Consider the following 21,067-nt stretch of genomic DNA (forward strand, 5'->3'; position numbering starts at 1 on the left):
TGAAACTGAAACAACAGAGTTACTCTGGGAAGTGTTGGCAGTGTAAACTGCATCCTGGCCTGTAGATGTGTTGGAATGTTTCTTGCCTAAGAGGCACAGATGGTTTAGTAGGCACCTGGCTGATCAGCCCAAATGTAAAATTGAGCAGTGTTCAAGGGTGACTTGTACTATAAAGAAAATTGTGGAGGTATTGCCATTTAATTATCTGCATGCTGTATAGAAGCGATTAACTGGTGAGAATCAAAGCAGCAGTGTGGTTCTCTTTGTGGAACAGCACCGTGATGCTTACTTGACAGGCATTTTAATCAAGTCATAATTGGAACTGACAAATGAGTCGCTACAACTTAGCAGAACTGGCAGTTTGAGCTACATGTTCCTTAAGCCAGAGGATTCTTCTGTGTAAATTCAGCACTAGAGTGAGAGAGAGAAAAAAGTCACTGAATTAATTGTCGTGGTTGTTCTTGGTTGTTTTTTTGTCTCCCTAAAGGACTCAGCCCTCTGCAGACTCAATAGGTGCCACTGCATCCCTAATCTTTGGTATCATAAAATGACCCAGAAATGTGGAAAAAGTATTAAGATGTCCTTCTATCAAGCTAGGAGATAAAAATCCATCATTAATGATTATATAGCATTATCACAGATACTGTGAGATGTTTGTAGAAACTTCCACAGTAATGATCTCCTGAAATTCAACTGTGAAAAACAGTTGGAGATTGTTTCATTTTTTTTCCTGTAAAAATTTTTCCAGTTTATCTTTGTCAAGAAGATAACTTCCTACAAGATCAAATTGCTGTTTACCAAGCTGCTGTATATTGTATAATGTATTTCTTCATTACCTTTCATCACCTGATTTATGCCAATTCCTTTCACGATCACGAAAAGAGTATAAACTTGTATAAACTATGATCTGCAGTTATTTGGAAAAGGGTAGGAGGCTGGTTGATTTTTCACCTCACAAGTTGTGGTTCCAGATTCTCACTCGTGTTATTGCTCGGAGTTTGCGAGGGAAAACTGAACAGGTAAGAAAATCTGAGATTTTATTTCTGAAGTGACACTTCAGGTGTTGATGTCTAAGGCATCTCTCCTTTGCAATAGACAGATTTGTATTGTTCCAAGTAGAACTCCAAAGCAGGTGGTGTTTTTCGACATACATCATCCAGTCTGAAGTTGTCAACATGGAAGTTGCACACCTGGATTCTCATCAGTGCTTCCTGTCTGAAGTGGCAGTAAGTACAAAAAGTAGAGAACTTTAAAGTAGAATGGTGCGGGAAGTGGCTTCATCTTGTGCATATGCAAATTGGCTTTTTACCTTTGAAGGTATCTATTAACAATTGCTACAGATTAGTCTGCCTGTTTTTCCTTATGTGTTGGCTTATTATTGATGAATTAATGAGCATCTTTTTCCCTGTTGGGGAACAGACTGCCACTGTCACCATTCCAGCCACCTGCAGTCAGATTTTATTGTATTAAACTCCACCTGAAAGATTAGAATCATTGCCCAGTAAAGGCTTCTACAACACATATGCATTCTGAGAAAACTCAAAATCCTTCATATGCATTCAAATGTAAGACATGGTGGTTTTGTCTTCAAGCAGAATTACAGCCAAGCTAGTACAAAAGCAATTTATCTTTGTTAAAACCTTAGAAGAACATTGTCTTAAATGTTGCACAGTCATCTTTGAGCTGCTGCATCACTTTCTTTCTCTGTATGCAAAAGCGGAGCCAGAATATAAATAGTCTGGAAGCCCACAGACAGAAGCTATCTTAAGGGAATACTTAAAAAAACATGATAAATTTGAAGATTAAATTGAAATCATATGCCTAAATGTCCGGTGCAATTCTGTGGGCGCTGGCTTTGGAAACTGAAGACACACTGCCAGTAATTCTATGAGGAGTGCAGCAGAGTAATAGTAATTATACAGTTGGCTTTATAAAATATGAGGCAAGGGGAACTTCTGTGAAATATGTCACTGCCAAACCAGCCCCAGCACTCACAGCGTCTTTAACTCTGGTTAGAAATTTCACTTTTGGTGTCCTTTGTTGAGTCTGTAGTATAAGACAGTGGCTTTTACTGGCAAGAGGAGCTGTTGTGCAATAGTGTCCAGCCCTGTGCCTGTTTGCTTTTCCATAGACCAAGATTTCCCATCTGTCCTTCATTCTGGGAGACATGGCATCCACACATGATGCTGTACCAAAATAGAACTGGAAAAATGAGGTCAAAGCCTGTCTATGCAAAACCTAGACTGCTGAGACTACTACTTGGGAACTCCACCTACATGACAGAGCAAATTTTCCGCACTAAAGTATCTTTAGAGTTTGGCACAAATCACGGCTAAAAGAAATCCTGATTATAACAAGTTCGGAGAATGCTGTTCTGGAAAAGCCACACCGTATATGCAATTGAAGAGATGTTCCTCTACATAATCAAGTATGCCTTTTATTTTCTTAGATGTAAGCATTTATTGCTATCAGATACTAAAACTGCTTAATAGACTGAAAATCTGCTTTAATCTTTGTGAATCGTGATAAGCTAAGTAGTATGAAGATGCTTTTCAAAGTAAACCAGCCCTTTATTTACTTCAGCATGGTGTGCTGCTGTAGGAATGTCTCGGCATAAAAGCCACAGAGCTAAAAACAGCTGTGTCAGAAGCTGCTAATATGCCAGATGTCGTACTGCAGGATAGCCCTGCATACAGGGACCGATGAACGGAAGTGTTTGGGGAAACAGTGGTTAAGGAGAAGTGTGTGTTGAAGGCTTCTTAGAACTTCAATGCAGTCTTACATATTGCAACAGAACTTCTCTGGAAAGCTAAGAACCACTGGCAGGTGCTTTTGTTTTTTTTTAATGTAACAAGGAATTGGGGACCAAAGTCAATTCTGCACATTGAAATTCTAGCGTTTCTAAACTCACGAATGCTAGGTAGATTATATGAAATCTAATTATAACTTTCTGTTAGGATAGTTGTGTTTATAACAGTCCTAAGAGTATTTTGGAAAGGCTGCTTGGATTTAATCCTTTGATGTTCACAAAAATCTTCATGATTAGGGTGTATCTGCAAACTTTCTTGCCCTTCTCTGAAGTGTTGGAATGTATCATACCAGCGGGATACAAAGTGCTTACATGGGTGCATTTCAGAGGCAGGTAGCTCCTGCATACAGCGACGTGTTTGTGTTCCTGAGCTTGTGGGTAAGTTATTGGTCCTCACGAGAGAAACTGCACAGACGAGCAGAGCAGCCTCTCACCTGAGACCTGTTCCTCTGGCAACTTCCTGTGCCTGTCACTGCCCTTGGAATGGGGGGAATTCCCCAAAAAAGTTTTTTTGGAGGTTGTTTGTGAAGCAAGCTTAGTAGAACTCAAGGCATGTGAAGCCCGAAATAGCCACTGTTACAAATCTAGTTGCATTCCAGCTGGTCTTTTCCTATTTGTGCCTTTTTTTTTTAAACTTGTCACCAGGCAGAGAACACGTTGTTCAGTGTATACTTGCACTGCAACGTAACCTGCATGGCTTTTACTGCACCATTTGTGCCCTGTGAGGCAGTAACACAGTTTTCAGTGCTCCTAAAAGATCACTGCTTCTCAGGGGATCTCAACCCATTCTGTAATAGTTTAAAGGACAGCGACAGGAATCTGTTCTGTGTTTCAGGTATCTTGAAAGCCTGGTAAGAGATTTAATGCTGTGTGAATATCTTTTGATAGAATCATGAAGGTTGGAAAAGATCTCTAAGATCCACCTACTGCCAATATTGCTCACTAAACCATGACCTTAATACTACATCTACCTTTCCTCAAACACCTCCAGGGATAGATAGATAGATTCCACCACCTCCTTGTGCAGGCTGTTTCAGTGCCTCGCCACTCTTTTGGAAAAGAAGTTTTTCTTAATATCCAACCTCCCCTGGTGCAACTTGGAGCTATTCCCTCTTGTCCTATCGCTAATTATGTTAGAGAATAGGCTGACCCCCACCTTGCCACAACCTCCTCCTTTCAGATGTTTCTAGAGGGCTCTGAGGTCTCTTCTGAGCCACCTCTTTTCCAGACTGAATGATCTCAGTTCCCTCAGCCTCTCCTCATAAATCTTGTGCTCCAGAACCTTCACCAGCTACATTGCCTTACACTATGATACACTCACTGAACCACTGAGTTTTCTGAGAATAAAGGAATTTGGATTTGTGCAGATTTTAATACTGTTAAGCAAAGGGTAAATAAGTACTTGGTGGTGGTGGCCTTGTCTTCAACAGTGCTAGAAAGCTGGACAAGATATGTTATAACCTGAAGTCCTTGGTGAAGCTTGCAGAGTGAAATACAGATTACATGGAGGAATTCAGGAGGTATCCAGGGAGAGAACTCTTACATTTCCCACTGGGTCTCATTGAGCTGTACAAGTTATCCATTGCTCCTCATTAGTAGGAAAGAGAAGATCTAATAAATTTAATATGACCTTTTCCTTCAAGTTTTGGTGAAATCTGGATTTAAACTGAGGATTGGCATGCTGATCGTTTAAGAAAAATTAGATTGATAGTAACATAGTGGTTATGCCTCTTTTTTGCCACTTGAGGTCATCCTTTCTTAGTTCTAAGTAGCCTGGAATGTAGTACTGAATGTTCATTGCAGGATTAGCATTGTAGAGATGGCTCCTGGAGTATAAATTGCTTATACAGTGCTGCTATTGTAATCTCACACTATGAAAAGTAAACAAGATGTGTTTATGCTTCTACTCCAATAGAGATAGCTGAAGCAGAGACATATGATGATAGGGTTGCATCTTTGATTTATGGAAGAATATAGATATTTTATGAATAAAGTGGAAAGATGGAATATGAGACTATAATCTCTGTGAAGACATGTTTTGGACATGAATGGTGAAGTACAAATGCAGCAGAAGGGAAATATGTTAATCAAGAATATACTCTTTTAATTAAGCTTAAAGATACCACCTTTTTTGGCAGAAGTAATGACTGTTTATTGGAGTAGGCTTTAAAATCTCCCTTGTCATTTTATCTTTTATTACATTCAATTTTTAATTTAGCCTTAGGAGCACTGAAGGGCAAACTAAAAATGTGATCATACTGAGAGAACATCTATTTAGAGGATGGAGATTTTTAATTAAACTGCTCTTTTGATGAAAGAGTTTTGTGATTTATTATAATGTCAGGGTACTTTGCTTTTTAAATATGACCTGAAGTAAGAGGGTAGGAAATGTGAAAAGGGAAAGAAAAAGGTGGTGTTGAGACTTACTGGAACTGCGAATATTCTTTAAGTTCAGATTATTGACTTCATTGTTAATTAAGAAGTCACTAGAAGTGTTACTTTTTAATGGTAAGTAAGTGCACTGAGACACTCAAAACAACATTAGGAAATGCTCTGGAAGTTTCTGATTTGATTATGGTGAGCAAGGGAAGTTGTAGAGAGTGAAAAATGTTGCTATGGTATTAATATATTCCTGATTGGTGATTAAGGAATATATATTTATTCAGATGCTATATTTTCATATGAGATCCTAATGAAATGGTGAGCGCATCTCTGGGGAAGAAGTAGTCATGGAAATGAACAGAGGATGAATGGGTAGGTGGAATGGAAACATTAGCAGAGGAATTTGGGGAAGTAAGGAACAGAAGGTTTCTGAGCTGCTTATAGGAACAGAAAATTGAACACAAATGAAGTTCCATAATATGGAGCACAATTTTCTACAGAGGAAAAGATGTAATACCTGCAGCTGGATATCCAAGATAGCACCTGGCTGTACGAACCCTGGGGGCAGTCAATACGATTCTTTTTTTTTTCTTTCTCCCAAATATGGGCAGATTTTACTGAAAGAAATTGACCCTGTGGCAATTTTTTCTAAGAAATCGCCTAATTCATTTACAGTTACCTGCTGAGGAATGGCAGGAGGAGATGCAGGTGTTCCTCTGGGCCCTTTTGGAAGATACTGAAATGAACTATTTGGGTTGATTTTAGAGCTCGTGCCAGAAGAAGCAGGAGAATCTAACTGGCAGGAACATTTCCCATCATAGGGTAGAAGGAAAAACAGTTTCGCAGTGCATCTGTCCTGTTCATTAAACCCTGAGCTTTTTTAAGTGGCCTGCTGTGTAACGCTGGAGAGCACCTACAGCAGTATTTAAGGAAGGGACGCCTTTCTGTCAAGGTTCTCTGTGTTAAGGATGTGAATGTGCTACGCAGGAGAGCAGAATGGTGTGGTAACACCAGACTGAATGGTTTGGGAAAGATCTTCAGATGACTAGTGCCTGTTTCTGCCCTGTCTAGCAGATTGTTCTTTGTGTTTGAGAAAGGAGTTAAAACATGCAGAAACCCATCAACAAAGCTCCAGCACAGGACTTTTCTCTCCTAGAGTGACAAACCTAGGCTATAGGAAGCTCTCTTATTGTAGCAGCTAACCACTGAGGAACTGCAAACTGATCAACTGACTCTTGTCTGGTCCTCTTAACAGCCCACTTGTTCCTGTGTATTATGAAGTTCTAAAATTGTGCAGCAATCAGTACTAACTTGGAAAATAGGAGGGGAGTATTTCATAGCTGTTTTGTCCTAACTCAATGCAGAAACTTTGTCCTGCCACATGAACAGTGATCCAAGTTAAGCTTATAATCGTGTTCTTATTGTTTTGTGCCTCTCAGCAGCACCCTTCTCACACTGAAAAGCTGAGTCTGCTAGGAATAGATTGGCTAAGCTGTCTGCAGCCATATCTAAGTCATGTAAAGCTGTTCATTTGAACTAATGGCAGTCATTTTATCGCCCACAGTGATCTTAGGGCTGGCAGAAAGCTAACATCACATCAGCCTGTATTTTCTTGTGTGAAGAAAAATTTGAATTTAAAGCAATATTATAAAATGACAGTGGCTTCTTACAGTATACCATGCTACATGTTCATTTGTACAAGTGTTATGTCAAGGAAGCGTGCAAATGTTTTTCTCCTCTTGAAAGTTGGAGGCAAAGCAGAAGATGGGGAATTAGGAGTATGAGTATAATCCACGTGAAGGCAGAAATGTGCTTGTAAGATAGGCCAGGAAACTACAGTATGTAGGAAAAGCCTTCTCGTATCAATTCCCTGCCTGGCTGGCCCTGTCCAATATTTGTAGAGCACTGAAGCTGGCCCTATGTGTGTGCCCTAGATATGATCTAGTATTTCTTCCCAATGACAATACTGAGAAAGTTAAACCTCTGCGTTGGAACAGTTTGCATGGGCTGTGTGCACTGATCCACTGAGCTTTGCGGGAGAGGTGGGGGAGGGAAAAAGCTCCATTCTCAAATGTCTTCACAAACGGCCAGAAAACTTCAGAAATGGAATCTGTAGGCCTCGTGACTCTGGTTGCTGAGCATTGCTGAGGCTATAAAGTACTGCAGCTAGGGAGCAGAAATGCCATGGGTTTCCAAAACTTGTGCAGCAGTGGGCCGTTCTTACACCATTTAAGGCACTGTTTGCAATCTGTGGGTGTTCTTTCTTTCTTTTAATAAAAACCACCTTTATATTGAAAGCAAATGAAAAATCTAGCTAATGAACCATAATTTATAACACTGTTCTATGTAGATAATTGAATGCATGGTATGGTTTAAAAAACACTATGCTGTTTCCTGTGGGCTTTTGTTTTCCTATGAACTTTTGCCTTTCCTGAGCTCTACTCTGAATGAAACTAATGAAGTGGAACAGGGGAGTAATGATGACAACTTTGGAATGCTTTTAAGTTTACACCCACACACTCTCATGCTTCTGATTGCTGGTTTAAGATTCTTCTTCCAAAGAAGGTTTATGCAGAAAATGTTATTAGAAAATGTTAAATAAATTAAGCATTTATTGCTCAATATTGAGTAAAAAGTTTTTTTTCTCTCCTTGTGAATTCAAGAACAAACCAAATATCTGTTAACTACTCAGGCATTACCACAGGACTCATAATCCATATGAAGGATTATATTTCTGTGTAGTAAGAATAACAAATAGCAAATGCCATCTGTAGAAGTTGATAGGCTGGGATAATCGTTTGTTATCGGTTCTCATAAAAGCAGTTGGTATCCTCTTCAAAGACACAAACACAGCCTTTGAGGTACACAGCCCATTCGTGTAAACTGCTTGATGCTTTTTTTTCCCCTTTCTGCTTTGGTTATCCCCACTGTTACAGCAGCAAGAGACAGAATGTTGCAGCAGCTATCAGCGTTGGACCATGCCCCATACTGCCTTGACTGTACGCTAGTATCAAAAGTGGTGCAGGTATCACTGTGGGGATCCCTAAGCAAACATCCAGATGGATGTCCAATATACTTTCCATTAGATTAAAAGCTGATCCTGAATAATCACTTCACCAAACAGAAAGCTGAATAGCAACTTAGGACTCTTCAAAACCTATCGTTAGTTCATGAAGTACGGCTTCTCATGCTTTTCTCCTTGCAGGTAGTAGGTGCCCTGCTGGTTTATTTCACATGGTCTTGGTTAGATTTCTGAAACTTGTCTAAACTTCAATTGCAAGATAAGTTTCCTAAACATATTTTTAACTTGAGTTCCAGAATGAATATTGTACTCCATTAAAAAAAAAAAAAGACAAAGTCTTGTTTTCCCAGTCACCTTTATTTCACTAGAAAAGTATAAATTACTATAAATACAGGTATCACCAGTATAAAAATTAGATTGTCATCTATAAAATAAATATTAAAACAGTCATAGCAAAAGGTACCTCTGAATCCCACCACCAAGATTATTTGAATCTATAGTACATAAGCTATTGATTTACCATTTATTTTGAATAAAGTTCAAAATGCAGTAACTACTGCTACTTACTCAGTGTTAGCCTGAAGTGAGTTACTAGTCCCTCAAACTGTGAAGTGTTTACCCTAACACTTACTTGGGACCAACAGGCTACCATGTCTGTGGAACTGTAGGTGTAGTGTAATCCAGATATGCTTCCCATATGGTTAGCAGCTATCTAGTGCAAGAGCATTAATTAGTGGTCACCAATACACTTAATTTGTTTGCTTAGCACTGATTGGGTACACCCAAAGATAAACAAACCAAGATAGTTTTATCCAAGAAGTGCAGAAATAGCTTCTTCGTACCATCTGAACTAACAGATCATTTCACCAGTTAATAATATCATAAGAAAGTCAGGTAAGTAGAGGTTTTGTTTCATAGAAACAGAAAAATGGTCCTTTTCATTAGCAAAGGACATATTTTTCAAATGCAGTGTTTCTTCCCCTTACAAGTACCGTAAGACTGCTGGCTCAGTGAATCTTATACTCTCGGAGTGCTTGGCCAAATCAGAGATTCATTTGATTCTAGCTGAGAAAAATGCGTGAGTAGGGTAATCACCTTGTCATCGGTCACCACAATATTCTTCCAGCCTCAGACACTGGAGACAGGGCCTTCCTGGTATCTGTGGCTTTTTTCTTTTTTAGTCTGTCACTGTCTAATGGATCTTTGAGTCCACCAAAAGTTTTAGCTTCAAATTTCCTGTACCAGAGAGAGGCTAAAGGCTCCATCGTTTTTTCTGCCTTTGTATCTTCCATGAGTATCCACAATAGTTTTTCCTTAGACACCGTTAAGTGGTTCTTTTTCTCGTGCAGTTTTTGCTTTCTTGCGTTTGCACAGGATCACTGCTAGGATAATGGCGAGAGCAATGACTGCAATTGCCACCACTGCTATGATGATAAAGACTTCTGCTCCGTATTCTGTAGAGTTGGGGAAAAAAATCCAAGGTTCAGTTATCAGAGATGACGTCACACTGCTATCAATTCTTACACTGAACTAAAAAATGTTTTCTGTATTTCATGGTACCATGGAAGTAGAATGATTATCCCAGTGTGCACTGAATTTGTTTTAAAATGAATTTTTTGAACTGAGGTAAAGCTTTATTTCATGTGGTTCACAGTAGGTTTTAATCTAGATAGAACTACAAAATACCAAGTGTAGGTCAAATCATTCCTCCAGTCTCTGCATTATCTTTGTGAAACTAAGTCCGTGTGGGTATTTTTTTTCTAGGTTAAAAGCTAGAAAGTACCAATAAAAAAGATCCTTATTTAAATTGTAACATAGAATTTAACTATTTTGATATATGAAAGTGTATACTCTAGATAATAAAGTTAATTAGAAAGCAAACTTCATAAGAGGTTCTCTACTTAATGTCCTAGTTGCTTCATCTAATAGAGAGGAAACAAGCATGACAGTACTGTGATATTATTTAATAAATATTGAAGACTTTGTACTGAAAAAAGTGTTATTCAGGCTGGAATAAAACTGGCTGATTCACAGTGTGCTCACATATTTAAGAGAAGTCAGTCTGTCAGCTAATATGGCAGTGTAACACTAAAGAAAGTCTTAGTTTCATCATCTGCTTTTGAGATAATACATTTCAGTTCAAACTACAAATCAGTGGAAATGCTTGTCAGTCAGATTTCCAGCACTCCTATGCTTTAGAGATAATCAACCACTTGCACTTCCTATGGGATCATTTGTATGGGGAGGATCTGAGGGAAACAGTGAGGGGAAACAAACCCAACCACACAAAAAGCCAAACAACAAAAAAAACAAAGCCGAAATGTAATGCTGAGACCTGAAACCTTCGTGACCAGGCAACAGCTCAGACGATTTAAAACTGAATCAGTTTAGCAAAACCCTACAGCCAATTCCAGCCAGCTAAAGAAGTAGCTACGTAAGTTCATTTCTTAACTTAGGTGTCACACTTCATAGAGTTATAAAATATATTCAAAATTGAAGTGTCTTTCTGTTGGAATGCAGAAGGCAGAACAACACTCTTCAATAGATACATACCATCTAAAGCAGTTCTTTCTACAGTGGTACAAAGCACCATGCTTTCTTGACCATTACGATTTTCTCTGCGAGAGGGAATGATTCCCTGGATGTAGAAGCAGTAGTTATTTTTGTTGTCAACGCTTATATCAAACGTATGGCTTTTTGTTGTTGCATCTTTCTGTAAAGAAAAAAACATTTCTCATTTCAGGTGCTCTGCAAAAATGGCCGTGCTTTCAAGGTAGCAGAAAAATTGTATAGCTGTTATATATCTACAGGATATGCAGAAAAGCATAGTAAGGCCTTACCTTTCCAGAACTTTGATCTTTCCAGTAATAGAGTTTGTATTCCAGGTCATGTTTGAAAATATCTCGAACACTTTGAAAGCTTCCGTTAGGAAACATATATGGTGTAAGTGGATCTTGAAACACAACGTTCAGTTTGGAATCTTCTTGTGTGTGGTTTTGGATCTTTGGTTTTCCAATAATGGCTAAAAAAGCATTTTTTGAATTAAAACACTGGCATCACCTTTTTTCCCCACTCTTGGCTATTCTGTACTTCTACCATTTTCTACGTAATATGCTCTTTTCCTCACTTTACTCCCTTCCCTTCTCAAACAGAAGAGTTTACTCAGCCAAGGCAGCACAGGATTATTAACAAGTGTCTGTATCTAGTACACAATGTTAATAAAGTGGTGTACAATGCAGTAAGAAACAAGTAGTGACTAAAATCTTACACACTGCTCTGCAATAAGGAGAGAAAGCTTTATGCCTGAAGGTAACCTTCTAAGATATCCATAGAATCTACAGGAGAATGCTTTAGGCCAAATCCAAACCTTGTTTAATTCAATGGAAATCATCTTGAAAGGAAGCTAATGAAAAGATTTAATTGGGAATTCTACTTACTCTGATTATAAGGTGTGAATTTTTCAGAGCTCGCAAAAAGTGGTTCTTCAAAGTTATCCTCCACCAAGGATTTTACAGATAATACATGTGCTGTATAGGTCTCCTTTACATTCCGCAGTGCATCAGTAACATCACACTCTGTTTCTGTAGTCATTATGCATTTTTTTTTGGTATCAGATGTCTCCCTGAAAAGAGTAAGAAAGAAGCGTCAACACTTCCCAAGAAGGCTCTCTCAAGCTATTTATACATGTTAAAAACATTTTTTCCATTCAAATTGTACAGACTTCCCTCAGTCAGTGGAATGGCCTTGCAGTACAGTAGGCTGGGAAGCAGGAGGGAAAAAAAAACCCACAAAAACAAACCACAGTTCTGCATAGGTATATTTCACAACACATTGTAGAAACAAGTGAAAAAAAACCATGAGCCACAGTAATTATGGAAAGATGCCTTTTGAGGTTTTCCTTCAGTTGATTTATGAAAACAAAACAAAAAAAAACAGGTATAGAAAACATATTGAAAATGTTATCCCTGTTCACAGATGTGTCTAAAAATCATTGCCTAAAAAACGAGTTGTCCTGGGAAGCTCTGCTGCCATGTACAGTAATTGCTTAATGTAACAGTGCCTGCTCATTTGTGTCCCTTGTGTTTGCATTTATGCAGGCACAAATGTCACTAAGAACAAAACATTAGCAGCAATTTTATTTGCAGTATTACGTTACAGAAGCAAGAAAAAATATTGTAAGAAACACTACCTCTATGAATTTCTCTCGATTCTAAAGAACAGAGGATTTACTTGAGAAATAATGAATAAACCATAAGGAAAAAAAGTTTTAATGGCTGCTTTGCATCCTAACAATGCTTTGAAAAAGGACAAAAGAGATCTGATCTTGGTGATCAAACAAATGTACATGAAAGAGAAAGAAAACATTTTATAGGAACATCTTGTCTGAAGAAGTTCCTCCATATCAGGACTATACCTGATTCTATGCTAAACCTTGGGCAAACAGACTTCAATATTTCGTAAGCAAAATAAACTCCAGATTCATAAAACATTTCAACTTGCACGGTGCTAGATAAGGTTCTGTGTCCCGCACTTGTCTCTTTGTAAGACTGAACTCTTAAGCTCGGTTGTGCTACTCTGCTAACAGCATGCTTTTAAGCCTATTCATTTAATTGCTCCCTTAGCCTAAAGAATAAAAGAGCACATTAGACCATCACGTTGGTATTTCATCCATTAGTCATGAGACTGCTCTCATTTCTAGGCAACTTTTATACACAGAAGAGACTACAGCACCACATCTTCATTACAAGTGGAAGAGTTGATGATGAAGACTCCCTTCAGGGTATGTTCATTAATGATCTATGAATTAATACGAGAGCTAAGAATGGCACAGATTTATGGCTGAACTTCACTGAAGTTTCTGTGCAGCACAGGTGTCAGACACTTCACACAGGCTAATCGTTTTTATGGCTGTAGTATTTCATAGTTTCTATAAAACTTGATGACAGAGGAAGTCTTGACAGAGCTAGATGAACAAAGGTAATTTTCAGAATTACCAAGCAAGACTAAACATACGTTATGGTGAATCACTGATTAGAAAATTCACATTTATCAGACACCTCCTGAGACTAAAGAACAAAGACTGAGTTCAGACATAAAAAGGTGAATGTGTCTAATATATGGCACGTCAGATCAGACGTCAGCTTCTTCCAGTACGCTGGCACACGTCTCTAGTATAGCTGGAACCACACCTCATCCCAGGACTGAAATACCAATCTAAAGCTCAGTTTCCCATTTCCAAAGTGGGCAAAGCCAGAAACCTGAAGCAGGTATTGCTACGGTCAGACATAAAGAAGTGCTAGCAGTTGGGTTGTCAATTTCCTTAGAAGTGAGCTCTTTTCATGATAAATTCTGTCTCAGAAATAATCAAACACTCCAGACACATCTCCCTCAACTGCCATTGATGTACACACCTCCATGTCACTTACCCATGTATTTCCACGGTGTAGAAGTAACCCGATGGTTTTGGTTGCCATTTTAGTATGGTTTTAAAATTGACTGAAGACCAAGTTATATTAACTGCTGTTGGTAGTCCTGGGTTGCCTTTAAAAAGAGAAAAGAGTGCCATTAGCCACATTACACGTAACTGCTGGCTGCCTGCACTCACTGTTTAGGTAAAGGCAGCATTGCTGCTAATCACTACTTAGGGGAGTTATTTCAGGCGGAGAGGCCCGGTCCTGCCCTTTGGGCTCACGCTGTCTCACCGAAGGAATGTGCCCTGGCAGAAGTGAGAAATATGAGAAGAAAATTATTTTCTTTCACTGTTGTTCTAACTCTGAGCTTGCTGAGGTAACTCCAGATGAATCCTCACTTTAGTTTTCGATTCAACACCCCTTAAGAACTTAGAGATGTTGAAGACCCTTATGAGAATGTCCAAACCCCAAACAGAAGACCCTCATGTGAATGTCCGAACCCCAAACAACAGCAGTGCGGTTCACAGTCCCTCGCTGTCTCTAATGCAGAAGGCATCAATCTCGGTTCCCCTTCGATTTATTTTGGGAAGATAAACTACTCAGAACTATTCAGAACGCTGTGCTGCCTTGAGCACGTACATCTGGGGGCCTGCCCGGGCCGAGGGGACACTTCGGGGAATTGCCCCGGAGGGAAGCGCGGTGGAAAACCCCGCACGGCTGGGCGAGTCGCGACCCCCGCGACCTCCGGGAAGCCAGCGCTGCGCTAATCCATACCCCGTTGCTTCCTAAATGTGGCCTCCTTTGCCGCTCCGATTAGCTCAGACCTGGCGACAAGCGAAACGAATCTCGCCTCTCTCTCCCGGTGCCGCCGGGAAGCCCCGCAGCTCCCCGGCTGCGGACATCAGGACGCCCGTGGAAACAAACCGCCCGAGGCGCACGAGCGCTCCGCCAGCTGCGCTGAACGACGGGGCCGCCGCTGCCCCCCGCCCCAACGGCCACGCGCGAAGTTTCTGGCGGAAGGCAAAGGCCGCCGCGCGTGGCCGCGGTCCCTCGGGGCCGCCCTGTCACGGGAGCTGAGCCCGCGCCCACCCCCCCACCTCAGCCCGGCGCTCCCCTCCCGCCATCACCCACCGGCGGCGGCGGCCAGGCGGCACAGCAGCGCGCTCAGCAGCACGGCTCGCGCTCCGGCGGGGGCACGCGGCATCCTGGGGAAGCGGCTCGGCGACGTCGCGACGGGGATAAGCGCGGTGAGCTGCGGCCGGGACGGTCCTTATGTCTGGGAAAGAGGCGGAGACTCCGCGGGCGGTGCGAGCGGCGGAGCCGGGTCCCGCGCGGGGTCAGGGAGGACGGGAGAGGGGCTGTCCTTCAGCGTTCCGGCATCGCAAGGTTGCGCAAGGCGGGACGGGGGTCTGCGAAGGGACGGCCCGCCGCGGGAAGGGGCCCGAGATAAGGGGCGGCTTCGTGCCCAGAGGCACCTGGCGCCGTGCTGCTGCGCGTCCCCGTGCCCGCGCGCCAAGTCCGGCTCCCGTCCGCTGGCCGCACGGTGGGATGCTGGTGGGGCCGGGCGGTGCTCCCGCCGAGCTGGGCCGGCTGGCTCAGGTCTGCACCTTCTGCAGCGCCAAACGTCTGGCCGACCTCCGCTCAGCACGCAGAACACGACTGTTGGGCTCGCTCCTGTCAGGATAGACAAAAAATAACCCCCCCCAAAAAGCCCCTGATACTGTTTGGGGATTTGTACCTCAGCTTTCCTGTAAACCAGACACCAGACGGACGCTTTTCCTACAAAGCTGTTGGGAAGATAAGTCATTTTCACAGGTAGGAAGGTATCTTGGACAGGTTTGCTGAATGCTTCGTCAGTGCCGCAGGCTCTGTGCCCCCAGCGTGGCCCGTACTCATTGATCGCCGCAGTGCTGCTTCGCCAGGCTATCAACCCAAGTTTTGGGGCCTGGGGTCTGCTTTCATCTAATGCTCGAGCTCTAGAGGGAGCTGTGTTCGCATTCAGCTCGGGATACTTCTGCTGGGAAACAGGCGGTGTGAGAGAACCTTGTACGGATATAAAGGGGATAGGTGCATTTTGCAGTGTTATGCTGACATTCCTTTTTGAACTGATGATGGTTTTTACAAGGTCTTACACTTGGAAAATATGTGTATGAGAAGACTAATAGGGAAGTTGCATATTTAATTGCCTTTAATTTTCCTGCTTGGTGTACACTTAGATACAAGCAATCAGTTCTGTTTCATAATGTAAAATAAACACATATGGATCCAGATACAGTGGCAATTTCAACCAAAGTCTCCATCATATCGAGTGTTTCAAGGTGTGCCCGAATCCTGGATTTTTTAAATTATCAGCATTCCTTCACTGAATCCCTTCTGATTTTCCTGCCTTGTTTTTATCAAGTTTCAGCTCTGTCTCTTTGCAGCTGTATGTCAACATTACCTCAGCGAAAAAGCATGCTTTCAGCTCTGTGCAGAATCCTGATCTTGTGTGTCTAGAATTTCAAGGATGTCACCTGGTAAAATCATAGCTGATTTCCAAAGGACATTACAAAGAGTTATAGGACCTATTTATCTAAAAAATGAAAAAGGTGTTTCTATCAAACCTTAAATCACTTTTAAGCTCTGTTTCCAGTTAGATGTCCTTGCATTTCAGTTACAAAAGAGGGGAAGTGGGCCAGCTGTGATATGGAGATAATCTCAACATCCCATCTTTGCTCCCATTTCCTCTGTCATGACTCTTGTACCAGAGAGAGGTGAGGAACCTTCCAGGCTGTCTGGAATAACCACCTTGACCAGTGTTACCTTATTCCAGCAGCATTTCCAGCTGCTCAGCAATGCAAGGCTTTTAGCTGCGCTGTTGGGTGCTGTGACATGAGGGAAGGAGGTGGCCATTTGCAGCAGGCCCAAACAGAAGAGTGTGTGTGGATCAGCAGGGGTGATGGGCTAACTTTGCCAAGCTAGCTGTGCTGAGGGAAGGAAGTTGAAGGGAAAATTTGATAGCTGGTGTGGGGGAGCAGTGTGGCTAGGTGATGTTCATGAGAGAAGGGGATGACAGACATGGGAGAAGCACTGAGGTGGAGAAAAGCTGCTGCTGCTGCCTCTGCTCTTCTTTCTCCCATCAAGCCACGAAGCAGATCTGACTGAAGGATAAGAACGGCTGTGCTGCCCAACTCCAGGAGCCAAACTGGGAAGCGAGAGGAAGCTGGTGCTGCCTGACAGGGCTGGTGTCGCTGGGCTCCCAGGCTGCTGTGCGGTTGGCCACTGGTTGGTGGCACTCTGGGTCATATTTCCTGGTCACATGAACAGTATTTCAACAGCGTGTTTAAGACATAAAATTCCCCACTTACTTTGACAATATGTTGCTACATGCAGGCAAGCATTATGCTGACTGAGTTCTCTGGAAATTTCCCTCAGCATTTAGGATTTGGCTCCCATATCGGAATGTCAAAATGTAATCATCTACTGTGTATATCTCTATAACTGATATAGTCATCCTCTGCTCGTCTTACAATTAGCAGAGAAAAATATCTCCCCTAAAGTGAAATCCATATTTTCCTAGTGCAGACATCTAAAGGAAGTCAGACGAATCTGTTAAATATTGAAAAAAATTATTGGATAATGGCAGGATCTCAGTGTGACTTCATTGAATGTGCGGGAATCATGCAATAGCAAGAGACTGGCTCCCTCAGTGTAGGGAGATGACTGTTTCCACTCTGCGTCCCTCTGGTGAGCTTAATGGAATGCATTATTGGGAAAGTTTGCCAGATTAGGAACAGACCTTGCAGATTTTCATTCTTTGATATCATGTAAGCAAACCACACATTGATTATAGGAAAGTTGAGAAGAAAAGGGGAACTAAGTCTATGAAACTCCTGGTTTTGGGAAAGACATGTATTTAAATCTGTAATATAATGTACCAGATCTCCAAACTGGTTAGCTTTAGAGATAGCTAATACCTTATTGCTTAGCAAAGCAAATTCAGCATCATATATTTTCTGTACTATCATAAATCATTTGCTTTATATGACATCCATAACAGATCAGTTTCCCTATGCTGATAGTTTCCCAACATTCTAAATAATGTTTTGTAATACTTACTAATGTTTTGAAATTTTGTAGTGCTACAGAACATTCATCATTCCATGCTGACATAAAAGTCAGCAATGTTGGCATGCCCAACAGTGAAAAATTCACCTATGTATGATTCAAAATCCCTCAGAGCTTTTTCCAAATTGGAATTGCTCCTAATAATTGTTCCTTTTGGTTGACTTCTAAGGCCTTTCTTTAATGTGTCTCAGTGACTCAAATTACTGGGTAATGAATTTACATAAGCAATTAATTATATTTAATTAGATAAAACAGAAGCTTAGGTAGAAATCTCTGATATGGTATTTCTTCTGCAAGTATCTTAATGTTTGTCCTGCAGAGCTGTCCTATCAAATACAGTACTAGAAGGGCATACACAGCACAGTTCTTTGTTCTTTCAATCTTTTCCAATTCCAATCAAGATTCTAAAGAGCAAAGACCATTCAAAATCTTGAAATGACAGTAAGTTTACATCAACATTTTCTGCCTGTGCATGTCAGTGTCTCAAACTTATCAATAACTTAGATTATTTTATTATTGTGGGTTGCTTTACAACTATTTTGTACGTAGGGAGGACACTGTATTTACCCAACTTTTCTCTGGGTATGCTGAAAGTCTGTGGTGAAGTCAGGAATGTACGATATCATGACTTTATACCATTTTCTGTTTTGTGACATTATCACAGGATTATGTTTTCCTTTTTTTTTAAGCAAAGAAAAATTCATCTCTATTAGAAGTCTCCAGTGAAGATAAAGGAAACACAGAAAATTGAATTCAATCTTTAGATACTTCACATATGTCTGTAAGTTGAGTATCTGATCTGTGAGAATGTTCTGCACCAAGCTGTGGGGTGATTATACTGCTGAACATCACGCCAGAAAAAGTAAGGAGACTACAAACACATCATAGATTTAGAGTTTATATAAAAATGGCTATACTGACAAAATTTGTATTACCTCTCTTGCAACCAGGAGGATTTATATAACACAGTAGGTTTTGGTATCAAGACTCATTTTTGATGTACAGAAAATGAATTAGCGTAATTTTTCTGATGCCTGTGGTAATGAGAGTCATTAGATTAGTGGAATGGAATGGAGAAACAACTTGTATTCTTAAGAGCAGTGTTGTTTATACACAGAGAGCTGTTTATTCCTGAACTCTCCACACCAATGAAATTCCCAGTAACTTTCTTGTTTATCTCTGGCTTTGTTATTACCTAAACTATGATAAATTATTTTGTGATTCTAAAACTGGTTTGAGATTTTATTAAATCACACGTAGCAGCAGAAAATAACAAAGGTACACTGAGATAGAACTAATTTAAAATTTAAATCCAAATCTTGCAACCAGTTCCTCATCCATCAAACAGTTCACTTACCAAATCCGTATCCTTCCAATCTGGAGAGAAGAATGTTAGGAGGGGCCACGTCAAAGGCCTGACTGATGCCCAGATCGATGACATCGCTGTCTCTTCCCTGTCCACTGATGCACTTACACCATCGTAGAAGGCCCCTAGGTTGGTTGCTTATCACAGAAGGCCACTCAGTGATCTTCAGAAGTCCCTTCCAAACCCTGAGATTCTGTGCTTACTGTGTGATTCTGAAATGGTTTCTTCATTCCCAAGTCTGCTTATGTGTATCTCACCTACAAAGAGCGTGGGCATTGCTATTATCAGTCAGCTTCTTAGCTGTCCGCTACATCATAGGTCTGCTCTAGAGGCAAATTCTGAAGTGGTTTTCTTGAAAATCTTTACACTGGTCTTTCCAGACATAATCATTGTATTTGAAAGTCATAAACAGTTTTAATTCAGCCAGTTTGAGAACACGATTACAGCATAAACATGAGAACTGAGGCGTCAATCACATTCCTATGTGTGGAGCAATCCTGTAAGTGGCCAGCGTCCAAATGCATTCCTTCATCATATCAGAGGAATTAGTAAAGCAGGGGTGAGGTGAAACTTCCGGTAACCTGCATTTAGCTAGAAAGTCTCCCTGGTTCATAGTGAAGTGCTGAACCTCCAAACCCAAAAGTCTCCAGGAATTTAAAACAACTGTATCTTTACATGTTTTTAATGTACTGGCAGTCAAGTTAGGGTCTCTTGTGGAGCCTGAATTCTGGCATTCGAAAATGATAACTTTGAAACATTGTTCTTTGTTTAGCTGCAGTTTGGACTTTTGTCAGTGTGTTTCAGTGGAATGTAAAATATATAGAGGAAAGAAGTTCCTAGGTTGAATGTTTGCTTTAGAAAAAAAGAACTGAAAATGAACAGCTTGTTCTGAAATTACTAAAGATATTGCTCACAAGAAATGTGTACTTTCAAACGATTCTATTAACAGCTAGAGGTAGTCTGCATTTTTCAGTTTGAAAACTTGATGTGGAGCCCAATTCTGATCTTTCTCCATGGCACTTACCTTCAAAATACCATCATACCAAGTTTTGTTTCCTACTGCTATTCCTCATCATGTAAATCACAGTAGGCCATACTGACTCTTGCTGCTACCAGCAGGAATGTCTTGGACATCTCTTCCGGGGCTCCTATCTCCTTAAGGCACTCCTGTTGCTTTCTGTGACAGTGATTATTTTTTTTCTCATGATCAGCCCTGATAAATTTCCTTGAAATGCTCCATTAAAAAGAAGCACAGAATTCTATAGCACCTTTTTCCAATCTTATGTATTACCTTCCTTTGTTCTTAATCTGGTTGGAATTTTAAGGCTCCAAGTCTTGTAATTAAAACATAAAATAGAGCTAGGCAAAGTAAATCTGGAACTACATTTTTAAAATATTTCACAGGATCCTTTTCTCCCTCTCTCCTCTTAATCTGAGAGGCATACTTGGCAGAGGCAACTCTTGACACGCAGCAGAGTCTTGAGCTGAGTTATATCTCCTTGGAATTCTAAAATCTTGGGAAGAATTCAGCAGTCCTTTGAACCTGAGGTGTTACCTTTTCAAACAAATAGTACTGCCACTCAGACAGTCATTAAACAGGGGAGGAGAAATTCCAATCAGAGAGGCCAGTTTTTGGCATCTAAACTCTTGACACAGACCTTAAACCCTTACTGCACAGTTCTGCTCGTGCCCAGACTTCCCTTTTTGTGTCCGATCTGAAACTGTGTCCCTAGAATCTTTCATTGCTTGTGGTAGTTCCTATATATTGTAAAGACTGTGATACTCACATCTTCTAGGAGAGAAAGGAACTAGCTCCAAGAACGGGAACACTGACACTTTCTGAATACAAATGTGAGCTGCTTTGCTCGTGGTTTGACTAATGATGCAGTCTAACCAGGAATGTGATGAACCAGACTCACAAAAGCTTTTATATGCTACTTGAAAGAAAGGATGGAGACAGGCACTTTTTT

General features: G+C 40.9%; 1 protein-coding gene across 1 annotated transcript; it reads right to left on the bottom strand.

The window, feature by feature from the left end:
• Positions 1–8,551: 8,551 nt before the first annotated feature.
• Positions 8,552–15,121, bottom strand: F3 (coagulation factor III, tissue factor). The gene is made up of 6 exons (XM_048944399.1): positions 14,756–15,121; positions 13,640–13,754; positions 11,651–11,835; positions 11,054–11,235; positions 10,767–10,926; positions 8,552–9,667 (listed from the first exon to the last, which is right to left on the bottom strand). The coding sequence occupies exons 1-6, from the start codon at positions 14,826–14,828 to the stop codon at positions 9,528–9,530; spliced, it is 855 nt and encodes a 284-aa protein (XP_048800356.1). The 5' UTR covers positions 14,829–15,121; the 3' UTR covers positions 8,552–9,527.
• Between the last annotated feature and the right edge of the window lie 5,946 nt (positions 15,122–21,067).

The sequence above is a fragment of the Lagopus muta genome, chromosome 5 (genome assembly GCF_023343835.1).
Source record: "Lagopus muta isolate bLagMut1 chromosome 5, bLagMut1 primary, whole genome shotgun sequence".
Classification (NCBI taxonomy): Eukaryota; Metazoa; Chordata; class Aves; order Galliformes; family Phasianidae; genus Lagopus; species Lagopus muta.

Excerpts from the sequence above, each read along its gene's own strand:
- F3 (XM_048944399.1), bottom strand. The coding sequence starts at position 14,828 with ATGCCGCGTGCCCCCGCCGGAGCGCGAGCCGTGCTGCTGAGCGCGCTG. Across the intron at positions 13,755-14,755 it reads CCGCCTGGCCGCCGCCGCCG|GCAACCCAGGACTACCAACA; the intron begins GTGGGTGATGGC and ends CTCTTTTTAAAG. Across the intron at positions 10,927-11,053 it reads AAGATCAAAGTTCTGGAAAG|AAAGATGCAACAACAAAAAG; the intron begins GTAAGGCCTTAC and ends TTTTCTTTACAG.